The 13620-nt window shown below is 51.2% G+C and overlaps 1 protein-coding gene across 4 annotated transcripts in view; it reads right to left on the bottom strand.

The window, feature by feature from the left end:
- Window positions 1-13620, bottom strand: part of Piezo2 (piezo type mechanosensitive ion channel component 2) — a 339893-nt gene that overhangs the window by 19992 nt on the left and 306281 nt on the right. For 2 of the 4 annotated variants that reach the window (XM_077792280.1, XM_077792281.1), the window contains 6 exons: window positions 9280-9447; window positions 6543-6974; window positions 5668-5926; window positions 3496-3678; window positions 1817-2066; window positions 816-948 (listed from right to left, as the gene is read on the bottom strand). In XM_077792280.1, the coding sequence (XP_077648406.1) occupies window positions 816-948; window positions 1817-2066; window positions 3496-3678; window positions 5668-5926; window positions 6543-6974; window positions 9280-9447 (1425 nt within the window). The remainder of the gene's footprint in view (window positions 1-815; window positions 949-1816; window positions 2067-3495; window positions 3679-5667; window positions 5927-6542; window positions 6975-9279; window positions 9448-13620) is intronic. The other 2 variants (XM_077792282.1, XM_077792283.1) reach the window with 1 other exon arrangement.

Below are 13620 nucleotides of genomic sequence, written 5' to 3'. Positions count from 1 at the left end.
GGAAAGTGGGGATGGGTTTGTGGCTGTCCACTGACTTGGATGGGCTGCGTGACGCTCTGAAAATTGGTGCAACAGTCAGACCTGGCACCAGGGTGGGGCTTGCTGCAGGAACACAGGGGGCAGGCCGGCGGTGGTGCCAGGCCTGCCACCTCTGCACGTTAGGAGCCCCTTCAGTGCAGGGCCCTGTGCCTGCCCTGGCTCCCAGGCACTGCCCAGGCCTCTCCACCTGGCTAGTGCCCTCGCTCTGGCCGGTCTCCCGAGTTCTGCCCTGGGTGCACTGTGCCCTGGCTCTGCCTTCAGTGCGAGGTCACACACAGGTGCAGCTGGCGTCCTGCTCTCGGGGCCTGTGTTCAGCTGGCCCCTTGCTCGCTTCCAGCCATGGCTGCTTGTGGACACCAACCCCTGCACCCACAGTGAGCAGGAGGGACCTGTGCAGTCTAGGGGACCAGCTGAACACAGGCCCCCGATGGTGTTGACCAAGCCACCTCCCGGCAGTGTGTCTCTGCAGCCCCTCCAGCCCTAAGATCACATCCTCTCTGCACGGCTGGGTGGCATGATCACGGCTGCGAGTGGGCACCATGAGCCCTTGAAGTCACCCACCTATTCTGTCTAAATAGAAAAAGCGTGGGTACCAGTGCCACGCACGGAAAGGAGCCACCCTCACCGAGAAAAGACTGCTCGAGCGTGGCCACAGTCATCCCATCCCGTGGGAGAGGTCCCTCCTCAGCTCCTGGGCTTCCTGAGTTGCAGGAAGAGAGCACACAGCTCCTGCACTCAAGCCAAGCACGCGTACCCCGCTGTTTTTGGGTACTCACTTTTTGATGGTGAACGCTTTGGCTTTGACGAGCTGCTCCTGAAGCTTCTCCATGTAGAGTTCCCTTTTGCTTTTTTGCTTAATACTCAAAACGCTGCTGCCCTTTTGGCTGCTGTTCCGGGTGCTGGTGCTGCCTAGAGATAACAAAGAATGAAAGAAACCACCGATGGAGTGTGAAGAACCGGTTTTGTCAACGGGAGTGTCACAGAAGGCCCCGGAGCCCATGTGCAGGAGGGGTGGCTCCAGTTGTACTGAGGAAGGGAGATGCACAGTTGCCTCATGAACACAACTGGGCAGGTAGGAGCCTTCCCTCTTACCCCTGCTTCCATGCTAAGGAAGATCCATGGGCTTTTATACCTAGTGGTGGCTCTTCCTGGGGTAGCTGTTTAATCTCCGTCCCCGGAGGAAAAACATTGGACGGACAGTGGTTATTGTGCCAACTAGAGTCCCAGGTTGTGGCTCTTCCAGATGGAAACCCTAACTCATACCCTTTTTCAAATCCTAATTTCTCCAAATGTAAAACAAATATGACCCATCGGCCAGGTGGCGCAGGCTCTGCAGGTCATCACACGGAGCAGCAGACATGAGCCCCGGGCACAGAGGCCTGGCTCCTCCAGGAGTGTGTTGCTAAAAGTCCCCACTGAGAGAACACAGACACAACTTCACAACAGGCTGTGTTTCCTGGCTCCCTCCTGGCACCCTGGACGTGCTCAGAGGCATCTGTATGTACGAGGCACAAATGATCAGGTGCCTGACACGTCCTGGGTATCAGGCAGAGCGCTGGCCCCTGGTCACCGCTATATGAAGTCCTTGTTCCTGGGAGGAGTCAGATGCTCTGGGCAATGAGGTCACACGGCTGCGGAGGGGGGGACTTGACCTTGGGCCTGTCTGATTTCAGAGTCCTCTTTTCATATGACGAGGCTGATAACACCTGACAAACCCCCACCTGGACCAGAGGAGGATGGGGGATCTCTGCAGCCCCAGCCGCCTCGCGACAGATACCTCTTTGGGACCTATCGGAAGAGAAGCTGGACCCCGGGGAGATCTGGGGGCTGCTGCCGCAGCGTTTCCTCCGGATGGTGGTGGGCTGCTCGGGGAAGGTCACGTGCACAGACTCCACAGAGGCGGCCAGGTTGATGGACTTGAGAGAGTCGGAGGAGTCCCTCCTGCCGTGGCTGAAGGAGGGCTCGTCATCCGACTCCTCCTGGTCGCCACCATCCACGATGTCGTCTTCGTCCCACAGGCCGTGGCACTGAGGAAGCAGGAAAGTGACAACTGAGGTCTCGGCTGCAGGAGGGACGCTGGCTCCCTGTCCTGCAGCACCTGTGCCTCGCGACCAGAAAACCAAGGAGGATCCAAGAAAGCTCGCCAGCTGGACCTGCGGGAGTCCCGGGAGCGGGGCGGCTGTGTGTCCACCACAGGTCTGGCTCGGACATGGAGGGGGGCCAGGGAAGCTTGGCAGGTGAGCAGGACGAAACGGCAGTCACTTGACTTTCCCCGTGAGCAAAAGGCTCCCCAGAACCCGCCTGTGCTCACAGCAGCATCTGAATCAACACACACACACACACACACACACACACACACCCTGTCACTGTCACCAGCTCAGACCCACCAGCCTGTGTTCACCAAACGTCTGCACCTGGAGAAGGTCGCCACCCTCTCCCCCTCTGCCTGGTGGGAGGAGATGCCTGGCTCTCAGGGATGATTGTGCCTGGTGGGAGGTGATGCCTGGCTCCCAGGGCTGAGTGGAAGCAAAGCTGCTAAGATTCTGCTCAAACCGCCTGGTTCAGCCAGCGGCTGTGGTGCAGGCCTGTAATTGCAGCAGCTCGGGAGACTGAGGCAGGATGATTACAAGTTCTAAAGCCAGCCTCAGCAACTTAGTGTGGCACTAAGCATCTTATTTTCTAATAAAAAATAAAAAGGGCTGGGGACGTGGCTCTGTGGTCAAGCACCCCTGGGTGCAGTCCCTGGCCCTGGGGGTGATCAGCAATGGCGACCTCCCGCGCAGCCTGGCTTCTGCTTCCAGGCAGAGTCATGGACTGCAGAGCAGGAGCGAGGAGTGCAGCAGGAGCTGGGAAGCCGGGCTGAGCAGGTGCTGCTAGGGCAGGCCCAGCAGGTGTGCACCTGCCTGTGGGGCGTGCCAGGAGCCAGAGCTTCCTCAGCACCTGATCACATGGCCAGTGCTGCTCCCCAGACCTGGGGTCCCTCCTCCCAGGTCAAGTGGCCGCTCACCAAGGGGAACGTTCTATGACAAGAAACCACCCAACAAAAGCAACGCTGCTACAAGGTGGTGGCAGGAGGTGGCCGAGACTGCCCCGGACCAGACCCAGGCCTTCCAACGTCCAGCTGGAACGAGGGGTGACATTTACGGTAAGGTATGGGCTTTAAGACACGGCACACTACTCAAGCCAGGCCCACGGCGGGACCAGTCGCGACATGTCCCACCCAGGATAGGCATGTGGGGAGAATGTCTCCCAGAGTCACTACAAGTTCCCTCACCAACGTCACAGGCTTGGGAAGAAACATCCACGGGTGGACACAACTGCAGCTCGTTCTTACAGAGGAGCACACACGGGCACATCCCCCATGACTGGGCTGCCACCGCCCTGATGCCCAGGTCCCCAGGAACACCGAGGGGCCACTGTGAGCAGGCTGAGCCCAGCCGAGGACCGGACGCTCACCTTCAGAATGGAGCGATGGAAGAAGAGAGCCAGGAGCTGGATGAGGTCGTACAGAACGTAGCCCTCCTTCTTCTCCACGCCGATGATGTTGGGGGGGTGGTAGGGCTTGTCCTTGTACAGCTCCACGTTCTTGTTCCAGGGGAAGAAGCCGAACTGGAAGAAGTACTTGACTACGATGGCCACCTGCAGGAGGGGAGAGGGCTCAGGACGTTGACCCTTTCAGGGACGGGCATACACGGAGGAAGGGCACCCACATGGTTCCAGTGGCAGGGGTGCGCACAGTCACATGGAGTGTGACCAGGTCAGCCTCATGGCCACTGAGGCTCCCCATCCTGGATTCAGCAAGGCCACCTGATGGCCCACCCTGCTGCCCAAACCATTCTTCACCTCCTCCGTGTCTGAGGACCTGGCTCTTACGTTGAGTTAGATATTTACAGAATTATTCAGATATTAAAATCTGGTACTTAGGAACTAGTTGAATAGAAACATCTATATCTTTGCATGTTATGCATTGCTTTGGTTTCTAATCCACATGACATAGTTTTTTTTTATTAATGACTATTTAAAAACTTTCTGAGTCTCGCTTATTTTGCAACTTTGGTGTATGGTTCTCACCCTCCTTGTGTGTCTGTCTGTCACTGAAAAGCAGGACACAACGATTGATCTCTACTTGTCTGTGTGTGCCTCCGTATGCCTAGCACCGGTCTCAGTGCTCGACACTGATTCAGACTGTGGAGTGAACAGGAGTCGGCTTCATTTCCCATTCATGTCACTCCTCAGCGTGACAGAAAACAGACAGTCCCACCCACAAGTGGCTCCTAGGGTGAGACCGGGGTCTGACAGATGCCCTCAGGGTGGAACGGTCAGAGGCGACCCCTCCCTGAGAAGCCTGGTGAGTGTTGAGAATGAAGCAAGGCTGTGGCACACAGGTACTGACTTACAGTCAAGGACTTAGGTCAGCCTTGTTAAGGAATTAGGACTTGGGTTATCAATGCTCTAAACTGGATACTTCTGAGATGTTGTTAGGGTTAGATAGGAGGTGTCCCCCAAGAGTTCACGGGTGAGACAAGGCAAGTCTGTTAGGAGGTAAAATGATCAGATGACGAGAGCTGTGACCTGCACAGTGGTTTATTCCCCCGATGGATCAACTGGATGGTGACCACAGGCAGGTGCAGTGTGGCTAGAGGAGGTGGGTGTCTGGGGACGTGCCTTTGGGGGCTCATGTTTTGCGTCCCTGGGGAGCAGAGCTCTCTCTTCCTCCTCTCTCCTGTCCTGAGCTGCTGTTCTCACCACTCCCTCTTCCATGATGCTCTGTGTCACCTCAGGCCCAGAGCCATGCAGCCGGCCAGCCAGGACCTGAACCTCTGAAACCTTGAACCCAAAGGTTCTTTTCCTCCTCTACCTTGTTGTTGCCAGTTTTTTTCGGTCACAGCAAGGAAAAGCTGACTAAAATAGATGTCTTACTATATGACCTTGTTTTAATTTGATGGCTGATTACTTGTTAACCTACAAGGTGTCCAAGCTCTGCCCACACTTGAAGAAGCAGTTCCAGGGCTACTGGAAGTAAGAGTCAGGGAGGAAAACCCACCTTCTTCACAAACCCAAGAACACGAGGACGTGGGGCACGAGGCAGTCTGACATCTTGCTTGTGGCCTCTGTATTTACAGAATAGGGCAGGACAGGAACTGGACAACTGATTGGGCAGACGGCCTCTTGTCCCTCACGCAGAAGGAGAGCATGCTGGTAGCTCACCCTCTCGGCCCTCCGACTGCCGTGTGCTCAGAGGGTTCTGCGGAGTGTGTGGAGATTGGCTTTGGCTATGAAAATGGCGGCGGCACACACTACATCCAGCCAGAGCCACTCTGCCTCGCTGCCCAGCAGTGGTCAGTGTCCCTGGGCACTAGCCGGCAGCAGGCCCTCAGCTTGGTTCTGCTGTGTGAATGGTTAATGCCACAGGTCTGGAACCAGCTCCAAGAGCCTCCCTGGCTCCCTCCAGCAGGTACGGTGGCCCCACTGCTCAGTCTTGCCCTCCCTGTTTCCTCATCTGCTAAGGGGAGGGACACCAGCACCTTCCTTGTGTGAGGAGTGGAAAGACACGCACCCCTGCCAGTGCTAGGTAACTGTCAGACCATCGTTGTGACTTGAGAAGGTCCCTGGCACTGACCGACCTACCTCGGTGTAGACAATGGCCATCATCCAGAACCGTCGGCTGGGCCTGGGCACCGACAGCATGGCCCAGAGGAAGATCAGAATGGGCAGCAAGAGGGTGATCATGGAGGCAGAGACCATGTGGTTGAGGATGATCACGAAGTAGCACACCATTTCTGAGCGGGCCACCAGCGTGTTGTACATGGCGTAGAAGAGCAGCAGGAACCGGGGCTGGCCCACGTAGAACCTCTCGGACTCTTCCAGCTCATCGTCATGGAACATCCTGTTAAAACAAACCACGTGCTCACATCTGCCTCCAGTTTCTCCAAAACACTAAAGTTCATTGAACAGGATCCTTCCTGCAGCGCCCCCCACCCAGCTTCCTGGGGCCTATAGTTTGTTTGGAGAAAACCTAACATAGGTTGAGTATCCTGTATTTAAAAAGCTCAGGATTGGAAATGTTTTGGATTTTGAGTTTTTTTTTTTTTCAGATTTTGGAATATCTACATACAAAATGAGATATTGTAAAGTTGGAACCCAATTCTAAATATGAAATTTACTTCTGTGTCATATAATGTCTTATCCATATAGCCTGCAGGTGATTTTGTACAATATTTTAAATAATTTCTGTGCATGAAACAAAGTTTCATGGCATGAAATCAAGCACTTCCCACGTCATGTCAGTGCTCAGAAGTTCTAGATTTCAGAGCATGCTGGATCCTCGAGGGATGCTCAGCCTGCAGCAGGCTTTCCATAGCGGGGAACGTCTCTGGGAGGTGTTTGTGGAGGACGGGGTGCAGGGGTCCTGGCATGTGCACTGGCTCTCGGGGTCTAGGAGAACTTTCCTCCGCACCCAGCTAAGCAGGTGTGGAGCTGGCCTGGGCCTGGGCTGCCCTTACTTGTTCAGCAGCAGCTCGCTGGCCGTCAGCTCATGGGTCAGGGGCGGCAGGATGCTGGACTCCAGCTTGTCGGTGCGGCTGTCATCAGGGCTGACCATCATGTGGTTCTTGCCCCCAGAGTCATCCTGTGAGCCGAAGGACAGGTGCTCGAAGCTCACAGCTTTGCTGTAGGAGGGCGGGGCCTCCACGTCACCCTCATCGGTGGAGAACTGTGGACATTCTTCCTCCTCGGGAGTGAGGCCGGCCTCCTCCGGGCCCAGATCACACTCAGCTTCCTCCACCTCTTCTTCCTCCTCCTCCTGGGTGTCCCCAGGCTGGAGCTCGAGCTCGGGCACAGGGCCTACCACCTCCTCCTCTGCCTCGGCCTCCACTTCCTCTATGGTTTCCGTGGTCCCCTGGCGTGAGTATAGCATGGTGCACTGCGTGGGCTCACTGTCAGGAGACAGGGATGGGCGCAGAACCCTGCCTGAGCACCCACCCCACCCTCAGGATCTCTCCACGTGCTCAAGACACCTCAGAAGGCCCAAGCAAAAGCATCAAGGCATGTGAGCAGCTCAGACCCCGCCTCCCTGATTCCCCCTGCTCACTTCCCCAGGACCCTGGCTCCTGATCCGATGCACAGGGGTCTCTGGATGCCAAGGAGGATGTGGGCACACACGTCGTTCAGAAGCAGAAGCACGTCACACGGCCCTCGAGGAGCAAAACCCACCTACGCACAGGTTCGGAAACAGCATGGAGAATCAGAGGCACAAGCTCTGGTGCAGACTTCCAAATCAAGACGGCTCGGCACACCTACCGTCAGAGTCTTTGAAGATGAGCAGAAGAGTGTGTGGGGAGGAGAAGCCATGCTGGTTTTGTTGTGTGGGTTTGGACCAAGATGTGTTCTACTCAGTCCTACGAAAGGGACCCACCCAGATCCAAGGGCGATGACTTGATAAATTTTGTCTGAACTAAAAAAGGTCACCCTTCTCTGATATTGGCTTTTCCTCCTCCTTTCCTGCTCCTGTGCCTTTCCCTTATCAGTGCGTAGCTCATTGGACTACACTTCCACCAGCCTGCAGCCCACAGCCCTTTCTCACTGAGCTCCTGTTCCGACGTCCGCCATTTTCTCTTGCCACAGTGCGCTCCCTCCCAGCCATCTGCTGTGCCCAGGGCGTGCTCCTGCTCTCCCTCCAGCACCCCAGCTACCTTCTCCTACCAGCTCCTCCTCTCCTCTCCTTTTTATCCTGCTCTAGTCACAGCGTCAGTCCCTCCTTTTGCTGCCCTGCACTTTCCTCTCAGATCCTTCTCCCCTAACTCCCCGTAGGTGTGTGCAGGGAGGTTAGAAATGGAAGGAGAGCAGCCACACGCACCACGTGAGTGGCACGCCTTCCATGACTGCCTTCCCCAACATGGGCAGCTGCCAGAGGGGCCACACTTGTCTGGATATTTGGACGTGCTCCTTGCTGCTCTAGAGACGTACCCTAACTGACCGCCATGCGAGGGCAGGCTGCTTCCTCCAACGCTGAGGAGCTCAAATGCAAAGACTATCTGTTTAGACGTGTCCACGAGTGACGCATGGTCCTGGCACAGCCCTTCCTGGCATCCTGTGACCCAAGAACCCCAAAGTCTGCTCAGGTGTTCAGGCCCCCAGGGCTCTGGCCTTAAAGGACCGCATCAGGTAGAAGGTTCCTGGACTGTCAGGCCCACCAGGATTTTTGCTAAGACTTACCTCAGTTAGATACAGCCTCCTAGGACGGCCATGACATTGACCCCTCACCCAGGTCTCATTTGCAGTGTGACTGTAAGCCAGTGGAAGCACAGTGGTCTGGGGTCATGTCTCGGCCTGAGGGACTGAGGGCACTCCAGGACTCAAGGGACCAGAAGGCCTGCAGAACTTGCATCTGCAGAGACGTCCCAAGCAGGAAGGCATTGCTGTCAACGCCAGGCCCTGTTCCCTGCTGCACCATGTCAAGATACAGGGCTGCAGCAAAAGGTGGTGCCTCTCTGATTTGCCCCACAAGCTGCCAGGGTGAAATTCATTTTGAACTGGGTTATGTTCATCTCAGGATAAACCAACAGTGGCTGACCTCCCTGCCAACCACTTAAGGCATTTCAGAGAAGGAGTTCTGGGTGCATGCAGATAATTTCATTCCTCAATGGTTATTGTTTTAAGGGCAGGACTTAGTGAGGAAACAAGCCAGGAGTAATTTTTTCCAAATAAAACAAATTGTAATCTACAAAGGTGATATATTTTACAGCATAATCACATTCTTTCCCAAAGCCAATGGTAAGATGTATTCTGACTTTTACATTAGTTATGCAAATAAAACAGATTTATTCTGTATCAACTTCAAATGACCATAGATCCCAGAGTTTTCATATTTTTTCCTGCTGTATGTATTTTGTTTTTAATCATGAGAAAAATGTTTTCTTCCTACTCCATGAGGACTATATATAAAAGCTTTAAATCGAATGTAGGGAATATGATTATGTCTTTGGAAATGGAAAGTGTGAAATGCTTAAAAAATGCAAGATAATGTCGGCAATCAGGAACGTTAAGAAATTCCTAACAGACAAAAATTAGGGAGCAGTGAGCATCATGGAAAGCTGTCCTGGGACCAGGCTGCCTCTGAGGGCCGGGGCCATGCTCTGTCAGACATGCAAGTTCTTAAAAGAAAGACAAGGTGCATCCGAGGACTCGGGGCCACGCATGGGGGAGGTGACAGACCGGAGGAAGCATGCACGAGGTGAGCACCTGGATGCTAAACTGCCACTGTCAGCTGACGAGGAGGACATGTCCATGCTGAGCATTTTACGTAGCCTAGGCCGAGCGCGCTCGCTCGTTTTAGGAACAGCGTCTGGTCCGTCTAAATCATCAAGGGTGGACTGCCTTGAGAACAGCATGGTGGCTTCAGTGTAGCAGCTAGCAGCGCAAACAGTCACAGAAACACAGAGTTAACACGCCAGTGTGCTCCAGGTCCACCCGGCTCACTGGCCCACGCACGGCCATGCAGTGACCACACGGACACCAGCACCAACCACCCAGGCAGGGAGGACCTATCTGGCAGACACGAAACACAGGAGATCCCAGTTAAAAACACGTTGGTGGCGAGGAAGTCCCAGGAGCACTCTTGGTGGGACAGGGAAACGGAACAAAGACAAGTCCCAACAGTTCTTTCAAAAAGCATAATTTACATAATGAAAACTTGGCAATGGAGTTGTTCTTAAAAATCAAGGAAAATATATTTTATTTGGAATCGTTATCCTGAGTTCTTTGAGAGGATTGATTAATCTAATTGCATGAGTAGAAATAACTGCTCATACAATTTGCATAGAAGATTTTAATTTTTTAAAAAAATGCAGTCTCCAAAATCAGAGAGAGAAGCTCAGGAACGACATAACCAACTGAATTTTCCACCCTGTTTTATGAGTGACATTCAGTTCAGCCAAACTAAATGCCTTGGGTGTAAGAGATGTTGGCTTTATATCCACCTGGACACCAACCAACATCAAAATAAAATCAAATGCTACAAAGAAACCAACAAAGGAGTTTCAGCAACGCCAGGTCCATTTTGTCTGTTAATGATTTGTTTTGCCTAGTTTTTATTCTGGATCATGCCTGGGCCTGGGTGGAGGCCACTGCTACACTCATCCCTGGTGCCCAATGGGACAGCACTGGGCAGGGCAAAGCAGGGCCTCCACCTGCAGGCACACAGCAAGCTCCTGGGGGGTTTCAGATGATGCTTCCCCCTGCATAGTGGGGGACGCTTGTCAGAATGTTGTTAACGTGACTTGCAGGGGTTTAAGGTAATGCTTTAGCTCTGGGAAGGTGGGCGGTACCCCATCTGACAAGTCAGCTGTTCAGAGTCGAGCTTGTGGTTTTACATCTGGATTGGAAGAAAACCATGAGGTTCCAGCCAAGGAAATGTGAACTCCTCAGTGAGGCTTCACGCTGGCCACCTACTGTGTGCTCACATTGAAAACAGGACATCAGAGCAGGAGCCTTGGAGGTGGAAAGACCACACTGACAGGGCGAGGCCAGGGCCTGAGCACCAGTCTCCACAGGAGGATCCCTCCTGGGGGGGTCACCGCCTGCCCAGCAGAGCCTCCTGGGGATTTGGAGTGGAGTGGACCAGTTACTGTTTGCAGGCTTCAAGGCTGCTGAGGTAGAGACTGGGAGTGTGGCTCAGACAGTGCGACAGGGCAAGTCTGCTGATGCCGGAAAATGGCCTTTCTCTCCTTCCCTTTCTTTAGGCTGAAAATCAAAGTCAAAGTACATTAAAAACTAATGGGGATGGTTGTGGTTTTCTAGCAGATTCTATGTCAATCAACCATTTCAGAACCTGGGAAATATTTTGATACGGTTTGTTAAACAGCAATCAATGAATTTAAATATCTCCTGACTCACTATATCTGATCATCTGTATAGTTTTATAGTTTGTGATCTTGGGTGTACTTGATTTAATTATAACCAGACTTTCTTTTTCTTATTTTTTTTCCTCCCATGTTTTTTTGATTTGTAATATTTAATGACTTAATTGGACATATTGCATATTGTTATGCATAGGAATGACATACGATTATTTTATGGAAGTTTATTTTCAGTTTGCTTTCTAGTATTCTTTTTGGTTTCTTTGATTCAGAATTTGGTGGTGAAACAGTAATTCTCCAGCTAGGCCCATGTATGAGATTTAGGAAGCCTATGAAACCCTTAAATATCTTATGGAAAAAATCTGTATTTGTGGGAATTCTCCCCTTCTGGAGATCATGTGGCTCACGAAGTCCCCAAAATGGTTCATGCTGCTAGTCATGGTAATGATGTGATGATGGGCACAGAGAGCTACTCCATGCATCTCCCCCTCATGGCTGAACTTAGAGGTGTGGGTGAATAGTCTTACGGAACAAGGAATAAAAAGGCAGATGAGTGCACACTGTAAGAAACACCAGGGGAAAGCATGTTTTCTTGAAGAAATAATGCAAGGTGTAATACTCAGATCATAGAACTGCATGCATACAGTTACCTTCTTCACTAAGTGGGAAGAAATAATTCCAGGTGGGCATGAACATGACTTTCAGTTAAGTTAATCAGAGCTTTCTGTGACTTTTTTTGTTTTGAAATTCCAAAAATGAAAATAAAATTTTCAATTTTTCAAATATAGTACCAAACCCAGTCCACATTTCCCATGTGCGGAGGGGCACTGTACAAAGTGGAGGTGGTAGCATTTATAAGTGCTGAGAAATAATGAATGAAAAAATGAATGAATGAAAGTAATATCATTTGGGAAATGCACATCTAGAGAATCTCAGTATTTCCTTCATAATTATCCTAACTATTTGAGATGTCATTGGTCATGAGTAGGTTTTCTAAAATGTGTGGGCTTGGGGACTTGGGGATCCTGGTTCACCTTCTTTGGGTGCTGTCACCAGGAAGGGAGCATGGGCCAGTGGCCAGCTTGCCAGGGACAGGCCTTGCCTCCCCACCCCCCTGACACCTATACCTGTGGCCTATTCTTATTACTGTTCTAGAGCTGGGATCAAACCCGGGGCCTCCAGCATGCTTAGCACACACCCCTCCCTGGTGGCCCCCCGCCAATCTTCTTGTTCATGGAAGAGCTACCATGAGATAAACTGGAACCCATGAGTGCCCAGGAAAATGGGGTAAAGACAGGTTTTACATTTTGGCTTAAAATGAATGAAAGAGAGAACAATCCATTTAATGACACCCATCTAAAGACGTAAAGAGACTTCTTGCTATAAGAACAAATTAAGGTTGGCAGCTTCCAAATAGAACAATTATTTTGCAAAAAAATAACAATAAACTACAAAACAATGACTTTGGTCTTAGCAAAGCCCATCTTCCGATGTCTTTTCTAAGACTAAAGCCCCCCTTTAGTCTTAGCTCCAGAAGGCACAGGCCCTCTCCCTCCTTGCCAATGGCAGCCCTGCACAATGTTCTCCCCAGGTGACTCTGGCATTACTAATGGGTCCAGAAACGAGTAGTGGGAAATGTGCATGTGCTCGGGAAGGAAGAGCACCAAGACAGTCTGGATCCTGGGACACATTTCTCTTAACTATTTTTTTTTCTAGGAATTAAAAAATTCCTAGACAGGATCTCAATTAGGAAACAGTTTGACCTTGAAACCTTGAGAGGTTTCTGTCCTTAACGTTGCTTCCTCTTACAAGAACACTTAATAGCTGAAATATCTGTGACTTTGCAACATATAAAGAATCAAAGATTATTCCCAAATTAAAGGAGAAATACAGTCTCATTTGTTTATCCCTGGAAGGACTTCAAAAGAATCAGTATCTATTTTGAGAGGACAGGAAGGGATTATATCTATGCAGTTTTATCTGTAAAATATTACATTTAAATCAATATATGCATGGATATATAGTTTTAACATTAAAATGAGATCTCAGCATAATACTATTCTACACTTGAGTTTTTAACACACACACACACACACACACACACACACACACATATATTTCCATTCCAATACATATATCTGGATCAATAGATAATTATTCTGTAGCAGACTAGGCCGGTGTAGAGGCTCAAAAACAGTAAATTAGCCAAGGTTCAAAACAGCACATCAAGTTAAAAAAACAACAAAAATAGTTTAGCCACTTCTGCCCACTTAGGTGGCAATTTTAATTTCCGGATCCCATTTGAGTTTGGTATTGATCAACCATCTCACTCCCTGCACCTACTTATCTGGAAACTCAGTCAGTGTTTGCAAAGGACCAGGGCTTCTCCCTGCCTCAAGCCTCACCATGGTGCAGTGTGGCCAGCCCAGTCCAGAGCTAGATGTCAGAGGCAGAGGGCAGGCTCCCTGCTGCTCCACATTAGCAGAGCAGGAAGCTGTGGCCTGGCCTTAGGCTCCGTTGATCCACTTAGGAGATGACCCTTTCTTTATGGTTGTGTCCAGAACTGAGCCCAGCCTAGAAGGGGTGCTATGGCATGTGTAAAGAGAATAATTAATCCACACATGTCCTCAGTGGTTCTGTTCCTGACCTAGGAAATGACCACAAGATGGACTCGCTGGGTTAGTGAATCACCTAGGTGACGCTGTTTTTCCTCCTAGGACAGAGA

Source organism: Urocitellus parryii, chromosome 13, assembly GCF_045843805.1.
Source record: "Urocitellus parryii isolate mUroPar1 chromosome 13, mUroPar1.hap1, whole genome shotgun sequence".
Classification (NCBI taxonomy): Eukaryota; Metazoa; Chordata; class Mammalia; order Rodentia; family Sciuridae; genus Urocitellus; species Urocitellus parryii.
Note: the sequence above shows the minus strand (reverse complement) of the source record. Positions and strands in the feature narration are given on the sequence as shown.